The sequence below is a fragment of the Mangifera indica genome, chromosome 14, assembly GCF_011075055.1.
Source record: "Mangifera indica cultivar Alphonso chromosome 14, CATAS_Mindica_2.1, whole genome shotgun sequence".
NCBI lineage: Eukaryota > Viridiplantae > Streptophyta > Magnoliopsida > Sapindales > Anacardiaceae > Mangifera > Mangifera indica.
The window spans coordinates 1,049,760-1,062,466 of record NC_058150.1 but is presented as its reverse complement, the minus strand read 5'-3'; the positions used below and the strand labels follow the sequence as shown (position 1 = coordinate 1,062,466).

Sequence of the window (12,707 nt, the reverse complement as noted above, 5' to 3'; positions counted from 1 at the left end):
ATTTGAAATCAATTCAAAAATTTTTAAAAATCATTTCGAGTTAGAAGTGTTAAAACACAAATTTAATTTAAAAATAATTTAATTTTAAATTCAATTTAAATCAATTTAAATTCATCTAATTAATAAAACCAAACTCAATTTTTAGGCTCGAATTTTTCTCATTCAATCTAAACTCAAATAGTTTAGATCAAATCCAGAGTGTTTATGGTTGAATGATTATGAAAATCAAAACAGAATGTTCCAATTTTTCAAGTGTTCATTTTGTCAAATTCAGCGAAAATAGGGACAATCAAGGGGTCCATGGTCAAATTTTTGGCACCACATGTAGAATGCAGCCTTACAACAAAACAGCTCTCTTTTTTTTTTTTTAAATAAAAATAAAAATAGACATTACAGGTGCACAACAGAAAAATAAAAAAGGATAGAAGACATGTTAACTACATAAATTTATTATTACAGAAGTAGAATAAGAAGAATCCATGTTAAGCTCTTATTATACACAGATTTGAACAGAACGCCATGACCAGCCTTGCTTAAGCTACTACTTCATATCCCTTCACGTGCTTTTCCCAGCCACTTTGTTCAAGGAGGTGAAGCTCAACCTGGAAAGGATAGAGAGTATTATAATCATTTGTAATGAGCATTTCTAACTTTCTCATGCACAAACAATTAATACTAATTTGGGTACCAATAATAATGTGTTATTATATGATTGTATTCCCTATCAGTTGAATCAGTAATTACCTGATTAGTGGTTTTCGCTGTGGCACTGGTGCAGGATGGATCTCGTTTGCAAGTGGCACCGCAAGTTCAGCAGGCTTTACAAAGCAAAACAGAGAAAAACCCAGTCAGTATACCTGAAGGTTAATGTTGCCCAAGGTAAGAAGTTACACATGGTATTTAATGCAAAAGAAAATCTACATCATTTCTCAGAAAGTTCATATCCAAGAGCTTAAAAATAAGTCACACACGGTAAAGTCTTCTTTCTCTGTCCACAGCATCTAAAAGCTGCCCATGTTCTTCCCCAACCTTCAATTTATCACCTCCTTCATGGTGTTAGAAATATCCTCAATCAAACAAAACCTTATCGTAACCAGTTACAATACAATATCACATGAGGAGTTCACATTTTCAAATAGCAATAAATAAAAATCAAAACAAATTAATTTCACTTTGTTCCTACAAATTCAATGTTAATGTCATGAAACTTCTTTTCCAAACTCATTTTCTACATAAACAGAGAAAAGGAACAGAAGCACCCAGAGGTCAATTAATTCAAACATCAGTGTCATATATGCAAGAAGAACAATAAACGAATAACAAGAGATGATAATTCTTCATGATTGCCAATAAAATTAACAGCGTTAGCGATAAGACCTCAAGCTCCTCCAAGCCCCCATTAGCGCATAAAGCAGTGGAAGTTCCACCTCCATTGATAGATGCTGCTGTTGCTGCTATGCTTGCATTTACTGTAGAGGAAGCCACAGATCTGCCCTGTGTGTTCACACCGATATCTTTGACTTGATTATTTAATTCAGGATCATCTTCAAGCTCATCAAATTCTTGTGGAATAGCCTGGTGAGCAACATATGGACCAGACATAATCTTCTCAATAGCAAGCTTTTCAGCCTGTTTCATGCTTGATGTATCTGCTGATAAGGCTTTACTGGAAGGATCAGTGAAATCAGATTTCAACGATCCATCTACCTCCTCATTCAGAGAAGAATCCTCTGCTAAATTCCTTAAGCCCTCAGTAAAATTATTTTGGGCTTTTTCTCTGGTTGATTCCTCAAACCCATTCACCTCCATATGAACAACCTTTGAATTTAAAGACGATGAACTCATGGTACTTAGAGGAGGGCTACCCTTGAGAACTTCCCCACTAATTGAAGGTACACCAGCAAAGTACTTAGTAGGTCTCAAGTCACCATCTACAGTATCATCCACCCGCTTTCTCTTCTCTCCATCATCTGCTCCGTCCAATTTAGCATGGTTTGGAACCTTAAGCTCTGTGACCCTCCTGCTCTCCCAAGTCCCTTTTGATGGACGGGAAGGTCGAACACCACCAGGGAATACAAAATTAGGTAAACCCCTACGTTTAACATGGGTTACACGGATCTCCATTCCAGGTTTCCATAATGTGTACTTGTTGACAGAGTGCTTAAACTCGTCCACAGTTAACCTAATATCAAATTGTTCACCTTCATTAATCCCTTGTTTCCTTTGCAAACCCATGAAATAAGAGCAATGAAAAGGCTTTGTCTTATCAGAAAAGTCTCCTGGGTGCGGGTGGCACTGAAGCATATTGTAAGTATACCTCTCAATCTGGATTTTCACATAAAACAGAAAAGATTAGGATCACCACCTATTGGTAGAAAGCAAAGGAAAGAAAATTAAAAAAAATGTACATAGAATTGTAAATTTAACCTTCAATGTGAGTTGACGGAGGCGAGACTCAACCCAGCCTTTCCACTTTCTCAAATCATCAGCATTTTCTGCAGAGATATCTATCTGTAGATAATGTTTGTATGCTTCAAAAAAAGCGTAAGGCTCAAAAAGGGTATCCCAATCAACTTTACTTTGCTCCATAGCCTAGAAGTTCAAACAAGCATCAAATTAGAACAAAAGTCACAGGAAAAGTGAAGAGCCTTGAGAAAACATCAAGATGCTTGATCCATGAATGCAATGTGAACAACACTGGCTAAAATGAGGATGAAAAAATGGGGGACTTTATTTTATAAAAAATCCAGTCATAAAATGATATTTGTGTGATGATTTTCACTAACAAGAGAACATTTATCAATCATCTTCCCTTGCCCCATCCCACCTCATTCCTGGAAAAATCCCTGCACAGAAAGTGAATGGATATGGTGGTTCTGACAAGTTCAAATTAACAAAACAATTTGGTACGATGTAAAAGACATTGTACAGAAAAAATTATGATTCCATATCCAATAAAAAATATAACTGTTGAGTTGTCCTCTACGAACATTGTGAAATCCAGGAAACAAAAAGATAAGAATATAGTAGCATTTACCACAAATCATACCTCACAAATGTCATGCCCCCTCTGAAATTCATCAGTCATAATTCGCAGAGTACTCACCGACACATTGTAGCTGGAGTTCATACATGGATACGCAGGGGTAATTATAGGCATCAAATGGTACCTATCCTTATGATGTCGTCTAGGATCCCAAACTTGAAGACCAAGTGATCCTTCCTCTATAGCACAGAGCATTACTGGATTTGGCCAACGCCACTGGGTATAAACCCTGAAGAACCGAGATACCAGCATATTGGGCAGTGCATTAGGGTATAGCTGACAAATACGAGCCACAAGCAATGCCCAATTTATACCACCAAGAAATCCTGCAACCTGATCATAACAATAATGATGAGGCCAAAGGAAAACAGCATCACACATAGAGTAATTATTTCTATTCAGATCTTCCAAATAAGGAAGCTCCACATACATTGGAATAAACACCACGACGCTTTGCCCAATATCTCATGCATCTCAATGTTGTCCGGAAATTCTGCACCACAAAAGACAGCACCACAATCAGAGGCAAGATCCAACTTATATATCAGAGCTGAATTTCATAAGAACATAAAATCTATAAAATTATGGTCATGACCTGAATATTAGGAACCAAACGCAGAATCTGGTCAGTAACTCTGCAACCATTGAGACTACGAACTGTCTGTTCATCTGCATTCTGCAGTATTGAGTCTTGAGAAATATCCAAGTCCTGAGTCAAAATTAACATATTAAAATTATCAATTTCTAGTACACTGCCATTCAAACTTAAGGGCATATATGTGGATATAGAAGCATAATAGAATGAAATGAAAATTCACAAAAACCTATACATTGTTCTAAATGTTCTGGTAAGCCAGTTCTTACCTCAGGAATGACCCAAAGAGAGAGTTTGGCATAAAGAAGGTCTATAGAAACACCATTAAATTTGAATTTCATCACTGGGACATGAGCATCAGGCACAGGGTGCAATTCTGTTACTTCAGGCATCTCTAAAAGCATCTGATGCAGCTCACCAAAAAAGTCTTCCTGCAATCCATTCGCAAAAGTATTTTTAAGCTCATGAAAAATGCTACATAAAGTAAATTTATTGAACGTTGATTAGCAAACCTCTCTTGTTGCATGCCTAGGTCCAACGCAAAGTGTGTCTATATCCGCTCCAGGACCATGCACCTATTAGAGCACAAAAACTAGCAACATAAAAAACTTAACGCATGATAATCAAGAAATTGGTATGATTACAAAAGACAAAAAGAAAGTAACTACAAAAGTTCATACATATGATTATTTTTCAATAATTTCAAGCAAAATCCATCAATATGAACAATAATATCTAATAACTCCGTGATACACAATATTACCACAAATCAAGAAAAAAAGTAATATGCACCAAAAAGAATATAATGTCAAAAAATGTAACTATAAGAAACTACAAGATCAATGTTCCAACATGTCCAAGCACAGCTATATATATTCAAGTACACTGCCTTAAAGTACAGGTTCATATATTATTAAAAATAAAAAAATATAAGACACATGGTAATAAGTGCAGAAGTACTTCCCTCTACTTATGCAGCTGAATTAAAAAAAAGCACTGAGTGAGACATAACTCACAATGTTTAAATTTTTTTATGTAAAAACCCACTTTCAATAGATATAATAATAAGCACAAGTTAACAAAAGAAAATCTTAAAAGCTGCTCATCCACAAGTTCTTAGCACTCTCAACTTCTTTGAAATAGCAGTTCCTTCTCATATCACATGATACTTTTAAACAGATCATTTTTCAACAGCTTATTTTAAAACCTGAACAAAGTGCCAACCAACAAGACTAGCAGAGTCTATGTATAACACTTTAATACACCCGCCACCTCAGATCAAACAAGAATGTAATAGGAACCGTCTGTATATCCAAAATGCACAATAATGTAGTTGGATCTTTTTTTTGCATTTAATAACACATTCTGATAGCTCAAGATCAAACAAAAAAGTACATAACTCATAATGTTTTTCTTTTTCAGCACTTCCAATGAACAATTATAAGCAAATAAAAATATGAATAGAATTGGAGTAACCCCTTCAGAATATAATCATACCCCAAGCCGATAAGAACCGAAGGTAAATATCTTTGCATTTGCTTCTAGCACCAATTGCTCATTCAACCCTTTCACACGGCTAATTTTCTTAGCCCAAGTCTTCACAATCTGTTTGATTACAAAACTAAAGGTCAAAAACAGAAAAGACATTCTCTGCCAAATTTAGCACCAACTGTATGAAGCTCATCCAGCATAATCACATATTCAGAAGTGCATTATGTTAAACATAAATAAGAATTACGAAAGCAATTAGAACCTGGTCTAGTCTCCCCAGTACTTCCTCTCTACTAACAGCCTCCTCTTGACTCTCATACAAATTTGCTTCTTGCAAATACTGAAACACACAAACCGCACAGTATTACAGCAGCTAAATAACCATATTACAAACCACAACAATCAACTCAAATTCATTACTGAAACCTTTTCAAGCTCGCGGGTCTTGATGACGTCAAACTCCGATGGCCCTCCCAGGGATATGGGCTCCGTTATGCCCAATCGTTGTCCGTTATTGCTTCCCATTAGGACTGATTTTTCACAAAAAAACTTTTTTTTACTTTTTTTCTTTCTTTTTCTTTTCTCAATCAATTGGATTGTTTAAGCACAATTTTATCCAGAATAATTTTTAGGTGTACTTTTCTTCTCTTCTTTTTTTCCAGATAAAATTCGAATCGGAAAAAATACTGAATCGAGAAATAACAATGCAATAATCGTCAATTATACAGTATTGGGCGGAAAATACAAAGCACCAGCAGTAATAATTATAATAATAACAATACCTAAACAAAAGAAAAAACGAAATTCATCTAGCCCTTAATTCAAATACGACTATAATCGAAAAAAGTACAACGCACACCAATTCGAAGGCCTCTAATCAAAATCCAAAAAAGAACCCTAACCCTAATTTGCTAGCGGATAACGCAATCAGAACTCGAAAAAGCCTCGGACCTTCGTCGGCAGCACGGTTATTCTTCGAACCGAGCGATTGATAAAATTGGGCGCGATTCTCTGAACGATACCTTCAAAGAGAGAAAGAAAATCGAAAAAATTTTCTTTTGTTTCCAAAGAGGGTGGAGGAGGAGGGGGAAGAGTTCGCGAAAAAGTTGGTCCTTTGAGAGAGAGAGTGATCTGGCGGGGAATATATAGAGATGAATGTAGAAGTTTGGGGGAATAAATGTAAATAAAATATCCTACAATCTGATATTTCAACCCTACTATTTCAAGGACCTGACAGTTACATCCCTGTTGCTTACGTGGTTACTGGTTAAGCAGAAGTACTGGTGGAGGGATAAAGTTGATAATTCGAGCAAACGATGACAGGTGGCAAGGCCTCACTCTTGCTCTCGTCTTCTTTTATTGCAATTTTTGTTATAATAATAAATCATCACAATTTTTTATAATTAAATCCAAAAATATGAAAAAAAAAAAAAAAAACTTCTATACAACAATTTAAAAGCCACTTATATTAAAATAATTAACACAATTTTATTTTGAATAATTGTGTTCTCATATTATAATACTTAGACATTTTAATTATTTTAAAATATATTACAAACATTTTTAAAATTTTAAAATTTATTTGATATCTTACTTTTTCAAAAAAGTGTATGCCACATATTAATAAAATTATTTATATAAATTAATATGTATTATAACATATAATATATTTACCGTACCATCTTCCACTTTCTCTCCTCTTTTCATTGTATCATTTATTTTATCCGTTTGATAGTCACGATTATTTAAATGTACATATTAATCTAATTCTTCATTATCACCATATATCTTTTTTAAAATCTACGTGAAATCCGTACTTTCTGACTCCGAAAAACCCCTTTCAGAATTAAGGATTTAAGGTTACCACTTTACAAACAGTTTGCGCATTTTGAAGGCCATTATTTAATTTTCTGATTGTTTATTGCTATAACTAGAACAACTTGACATTTGTTTTCCAGCAATCATGATCTGATTGCCACAAGCATCCAGGCATGAAGTTTACAAGAAACAGAGGCCTTGTTAAATGATATGGGAATTTCCTTCCAGAGTGTACACATGCATCATCTTTGCCGAAATTGTTTAAACGAACTACTAAAGATCATAACTGTATATTAATATAAATCCGAAGGGATAACTACAAAATATTTCAGGTACAAGGTAGCAGAAGCATCATATAATATGAAAGGGTTGATAATCTGTATCTGCACCCCTTTTGCTGCATTGATTTTTCATGGAGAAATGACAATAATATGATAATTGATTCGATTACATCATTCATTCAGAGCTCAGAGCTCACTCGTCTACCTTTGCTGGGTCGGTCTTGCAGTTTTTGCAGCATAAGTCCTCAAAGAGGGAGAGTGAGATAGAGCATCCGGGGCAATTGTTTTATTCTGAGTGCCATTCTTCTGCTGCATTCTTCTTCTTGCAATGTAGCCTCGGACCCACGGTGTCACGTCTTCACTTATCTTGATCATGATGAAGAAGATGATGCGGTAGAAAGCGATCATGCTGAAGATGACACTGAGATCGATCCATTTTGATCGGTGCACATCAATCTGGAACACATTTTCCAGGATGTATTCTCCAGGTATCTTCGGAAGGTCTGGTGATTGGTTGCTAAACATCAGCCCCTTAAGATCATTTTGGTATTGGCCCTGAAGAAAAATTACATGTATGCTTATCAATGAACCACCCACAACTTTTGGCCATGGCAGCACATTTCATTGACTAGATGATTAGATTACCTGCAGAGCCCAGAAGTGAAAGCTGAGATATGACATCGGATAACGCCAGAAGGGTTTTGGAATGTCATTTGGGAGCCTGAAATATCCGGAGACAAGCATAAATATGCCCTGGAATGAGAAGAAAAAAACATGCTTAGGCTTGTTGGCTACCATTGTGTTTGGATTTACATTAAGATTTCACCAACCTGAATTCCAGCTCCTATGATGATACCCATCAGAAAGTTTGGGATAATACTGGCTATGGCCATCATCAGGCTCTCGACCACTGTCACACTCGCATAGAGGCAAAGTACAAAGAACAAATAATGTTCAAAACCCGGGTGAAGTCCAACCATGAAGTAACAGATAGTTCCAGATATGAAAGTGATCATAATCAAGAAGGGCATGGCAGAGATAGTGTTGCTAATGACAAATGCTATTACACCATAATGCCCATTCAGCCTTTCCCTTTGAAAAACCTGCAATCAAAATTTGTCAGCACTTAATTTTCAGTTGATTCGTTGAGTTGCGAGAATTGATTGATTTTACCTTCATATCTTCCACAAAAGAAGGAAATCCACCAATTGACATGAATGTGACAAATCCAAAGACAAAAGATGCACATGAACCTCTAGCCTGTTTAACAAAACAAGTTAGTTCAAAATTTGTGCTTGTTCTCAGCAGATAAATGAATTGAACTCCTGAAATTTTAGTAGTACCAGGATTGAAGTATAGCCAGTTCCCACATTTAGATAGATGGTTCCAATGCAGATGGTTACTACAACATATATAAAAAGCCTCAACCAGTAATATCCGAAGTCCCTCGACATGTTGATGAATGATCGCACGGTTAAAGTATAAGCCTGCATTAAGAAACTCGCCTGACTGCCTCCTGCATCTAGCACAGTTCCTTTCTGTAATATATTTGGAGATTAATTATTAATTTATATGCCAAAAAGTAACACAGATAAACCAACAAGAATATCAAAGAAATAGTACTCACTTTTTTGGATATGGCCTCAACATTTTGATTGGCTGCGTAAGAGTGCTGAGAAGTTCTGTAATAATCAATTAGAGCTCGTATAGCTTCAGCAGTTGTTATCCTTTCAAGCGGATCATCAGTTGACTCAAACTGATCAACAGAAGACAAAGTTGAAAACATAAATAAGATATTCTTAAAATCAATCAAAGGAGTTACAGGAAAAAACTTGCCCGCAATTTCATGGAACCCTTTAGAGTAGCCTTGACTTTGTCAAAGTCGGAATTGATGCACCTAAGGAAATGATCTGAGGGATTCCTCAAAGCAGGGCAGGGAAATCCTGCTTGTGCAAAGAACTGTAATTTTCAGCCAATAAACTTGTCAATTAGGCCTCAACTTCTCTGAGATCATTATATCTATATATATATACACATATATGCATCAATCTTAAATGAAGCCAAAAAGTTTCTTGCCTCACATGCTTCTGAAACCTGACCAAAATAAACGGTTTTGCCCCCTGAAAGAAGGTACAATTGATCAAATAGCTCAAACACTTCACTACTCGGCTGATGGATAGAAGCGATGACAGTCCTTCCATCTCGAGATAGCCCGCGCAAAGTCTGAGTCACAAAGAAAGCCGAAGCACTGCAACACAATACATTAGAATCAAGACAACATTTACAATCTTCAATATTATAAAATCAGTGTAAAGTTAAACCTGTCAAGTCCACTGGTAGGCTCATCAAGAAACAGCAATCTAGGCCTCATCAAAATTTCAAGAGCAATGCTAACCCTTCTCTTCTCCCCTCCACTGATTCCACGCAAATGCCAATTTCCAATTACAGTATCGGCACAATCTTGCAGCCCCATCTCAATAATGGTCCTCTCAACCAAGGCTCTCTTCTCGGACCAACCCATCTTATCAGGGAGGCGCAATCTTGCTGAATAAGCTATCGTTTCCCTCACTGTTAGAGTGCCAATCAAGTTGTCATCTTGAGTCACATACGCCTGAACAGAACATCAGATCAAACCATAGTTTATATGACAGACTAAAACACAAAACAGAGAAAAAGACAACATACAGACATAAATATATACTCACAGCAGTGCCAAAAGACAGTTTAGTTTTACGGCCATTAAGCAGAATGGTTCCAGAGAGAAAAGCATTGGCAGCAAGGCGACTAGAGAGAGCATCAAGAAGAGTTGATTTGCCTGAACCAGAAGGCCCCATGAGAGCAGTGAGGCTACCAGGCTCGGCATAACCAGTGAGTCCTTCAAGAACATTTTGAGTCTCGCCATTGCTGAGAGTAACCATCACAGTCAGATCTTTCCAAGTGAGTTTTGCAGAAACATCTCCCACAAGTTCTGTATTAGCCTTTTCCTTCCAAATCGTCTCACTCAGAGGACTCAATCCCCCCACCACCGTCCCATATCCCGATGGCTTGCTCGTCTCTATCTCTGTCATCACTTGACTCGCCGAGTTCCTCATCTTTTCGCAATTATTCCTATAACTACAACTCCCTACAGATCAAATATATAACAACCCACCTAATGAAACGAGAAAAGGATGCGAAGAAATGAAAGTAGTATGATTTTGACTGAAGAAATATTAGGTTAGGAGAATCTCATGCATGAAACATGAACTGAACTTAGCACAAGCCAAAGCTTTCTTCTTTCCAAAGGAAAAGAAAACGTCAAAGATTAAAAATCAAGTAACACCACACAACACAACTAAACACCATTTTCGTAGCTGCAAGCTCCATTGAGAACGCAAAAAGAACCTTGGCCATCAATAAATGGGTTCTGGTGGGTGTTGGCAGCGGCATTTAATACAAACACCCACCAGCATCAAACGTTGAGCCCCATTAATATTTTGATAAGCCAATTAAAATATACCAATCAAATCTATTTTTATATAAACTTGCATACGAATCTAAACTCAGAAGACTGGTGTGAATTTTAGGAAACAGGATAAAGTTCATCATTAACAATATATAAAAAAAATTTACTAGATTACAGAAATGATTTGTCAGAAAGCAATACACATATGATAAGATTTGATTGATAAATTTATAGGTACAAAATAATACACAATTTTTTAAGAAATGACGGTGACAATTAGTGATTTAATTAAAAGATAATTTGTGAAAATTTTTATTAAAACCAGACGTAGGTGTGTATTGGATAAGGTATACGAGGTGGGCATTGTGGGATAAAATACAGTTTTTTTACTAATGTTCATGTTTCCGATTTGGGATGAAAAGTGTTTTTAGATTAAATTTTGGGTTAAAAAATGTCATTTACTCTTCTTGTGAAGAAAACACAATGTTTGGAAGGAGGACAGATTATTTAAAACTGGACAGATTATTTAAAGCATACGAAAATAAGCTGTCGGGCAGATGTAATTAAGACTAGTAGCCGAAATGGCAGTGGCATGGGGCCGCGCGGGGTTGGGGGGTAGGGGTTGGGTTGACACTAAATTAGAAACCAAATTTATAGGCCCTTTTAGTTGTGAGCTAGCCAGCCATTGTCATCTAATTGCCAAAATTCAGCACCTTATTCATACCCAATTTATTTCCCATTGACCCAATGACTAGTCTTCACTGGAATGTTTTTAGTTTGAAACGAAAATGTAATTTTTTATTAAAATTAAATAAAAATTTATCTATAAAAAGTTTTAATCAATATATAATTAATAATTATAAAAATTAAAAATTATATAAAAAAGTTTGCATTGCACTTACAGTTTCAATTTTATATATAACTTCCAGATGTCTTCATATTTGTTCATTATTAACTTGATCTAGATATGTCATATGCTCAAATTTTTCACTTGTCATTCAGATTTGATTAGATTTTGTTATTTTCACTAACTGTAAGATGTTTTTTTTACTTGTATGAGTCTTTAATTTGTCCACATCCTATTGAATCTTTAGTCTATAGATGAAAATATAATTTATTTATATTAATAAAAAAATAAATAATATTAATTTTATTATATATAATAAAATGTTTTAAAAAAAAAAAAAAGGTTGTCATTTGACAGTTAATTAATGAACGAAGAAGATTATAAACTTCTTGAAACGAGGGGGTGAAAGATTCGCAGTGGAAAATAGACATGTGACTTTTCCCATTTTAAAGTTTTTGTGGTTACAAATACAATAAATGGGGGAAGGTTTTAAGTAGCCGTACCGCATCAATTGTCGGCTTCACCAAGAACTTAATTATATGTCCCATCATACCGGTAGGGATTTATCAGTGGATGCACATTTTAAAGTTTTAAAATTAAATTTAAGCCTAAAAGACTATTCCCGGTAAAGGAGTACTAAAAATCTAAAAGTTTTTATTTTTTTAATTTTTAAAAATTTAAATATCTATTTATAATATAATTTTTATTAAATTTTTTAATTAAATTAAAATTAAAATTATTATTTAATAAAAAATTAAAAAACAAAAAATTTATCATATTTTCTTTTTCAATTTAAAATTTTAATATTTATTTCACTCAAAATTTAAAAAATAGTAATTTCCTTTTTAAGGTTTTCTTTTTTTTTTTTCAACGATCAATTTCTTCTAGATTATTGGTTGACCTTTTGTCCTTCTTTTCTGTTGACGCTCCTCCTTCTTCATTAGAGATAAAGATCATCATCTATGTCTCCATATGAAGAAGGAAGAGTGCTGACAGAGAGAAAAAGAGAAAAGGTCAACCAAGGAAGAAATTGATCGTCGGAGACAAGGGAAAACCTTAGAAAGTAATTATTACTTTTTAAACTTTGAAGAAAAATTTTAGAGGGGGGAATGTGAGTTTTAAAATTGAGAAGGGAAAATGTGATGAAAGTTTAGCTTTTTAAATTTTTTTATTAAATAACGATT

The 12,707-nt window shown here is 35.0% G+C and overlaps 2 protein-coding genes across 3 annotated transcripts; both read right to left on the bottom strand.

Annotated features, from left to right (window-relative positions):
* Nucleotides 1–412: 412 nt before the first annotated feature.
* Nucleotides 413–6,304, bottom strand: LOC123196319 (nuclear poly(A) polymerase 1). 2 transcript variants are annotated; one of them, XR_006497686.1, is made up of 13 exons: nt 5,559–6,304; nt 5,395–5,472; nt 5,139–5,246; nt 4,154–4,216; nt 3,911–4,072; nt 3,642–3,755; nt 3,477–3,539; nt 3,050–3,379; nt 2,428–2,592; nt 1,378–2,325; nt 972–1,046; nt 745–818; nt 413–602 (listed from the first exon to the last, which is right to left on the bottom strand). XR_006497686.1 is itself a non-coding variant. In XM_044610295.1 (12 exons), the coding sequence occupies exons 1-12, from the start codon at nt 5,655–5,657 to the stop codon at nt 557–559; spliced, it is 2,250 nt and encodes a 749-aa protein (XP_044466230.1). In that variant the 5' UTR covers nt 5,658–6,302; the 3' UTR covers nt 413–556. The 2 variants fall into 2 exon arrangements, 1 of the variants encoding a protein (XP_044466230.1); XM_044610295.1 differs by lacking the exon at nt 972–1,046 and having other exon boundaries at nt 5,559–6,302.
* Nucleotides 6,305–7,210: 906 nt separating this feature from the next.
* Nucleotides 7,211–10,690, bottom strand: LOC123195514 (ABC transporter G family member 11). The gene is made up of 10 exons (XM_044609269.1): nt 9,937–10,690; nt 9,553–9,842; nt 9,308–9,479; nt 9,068–9,190; nt 8,859–8,987; nt 8,575–8,769; nt 8,405–8,491; nt 8,062–8,334; nt 7,877–7,984; nt 7,211–7,786 (listed from the first exon to the last, which is right to left on the bottom strand). The coding sequence occupies exons 1-10, from the start codon at nt 10,321–10,323 to the stop codon at nt 7,433–7,435; spliced, it is 2,118 nt and encodes a 705-aa protein (XP_044465204.1). The 5' UTR covers nt 10,324–10,690; the 3' UTR covers nt 7,211–7,432.
* Nucleotides 10,691–12,707: the final 2,017 nt, after the last annotated feature.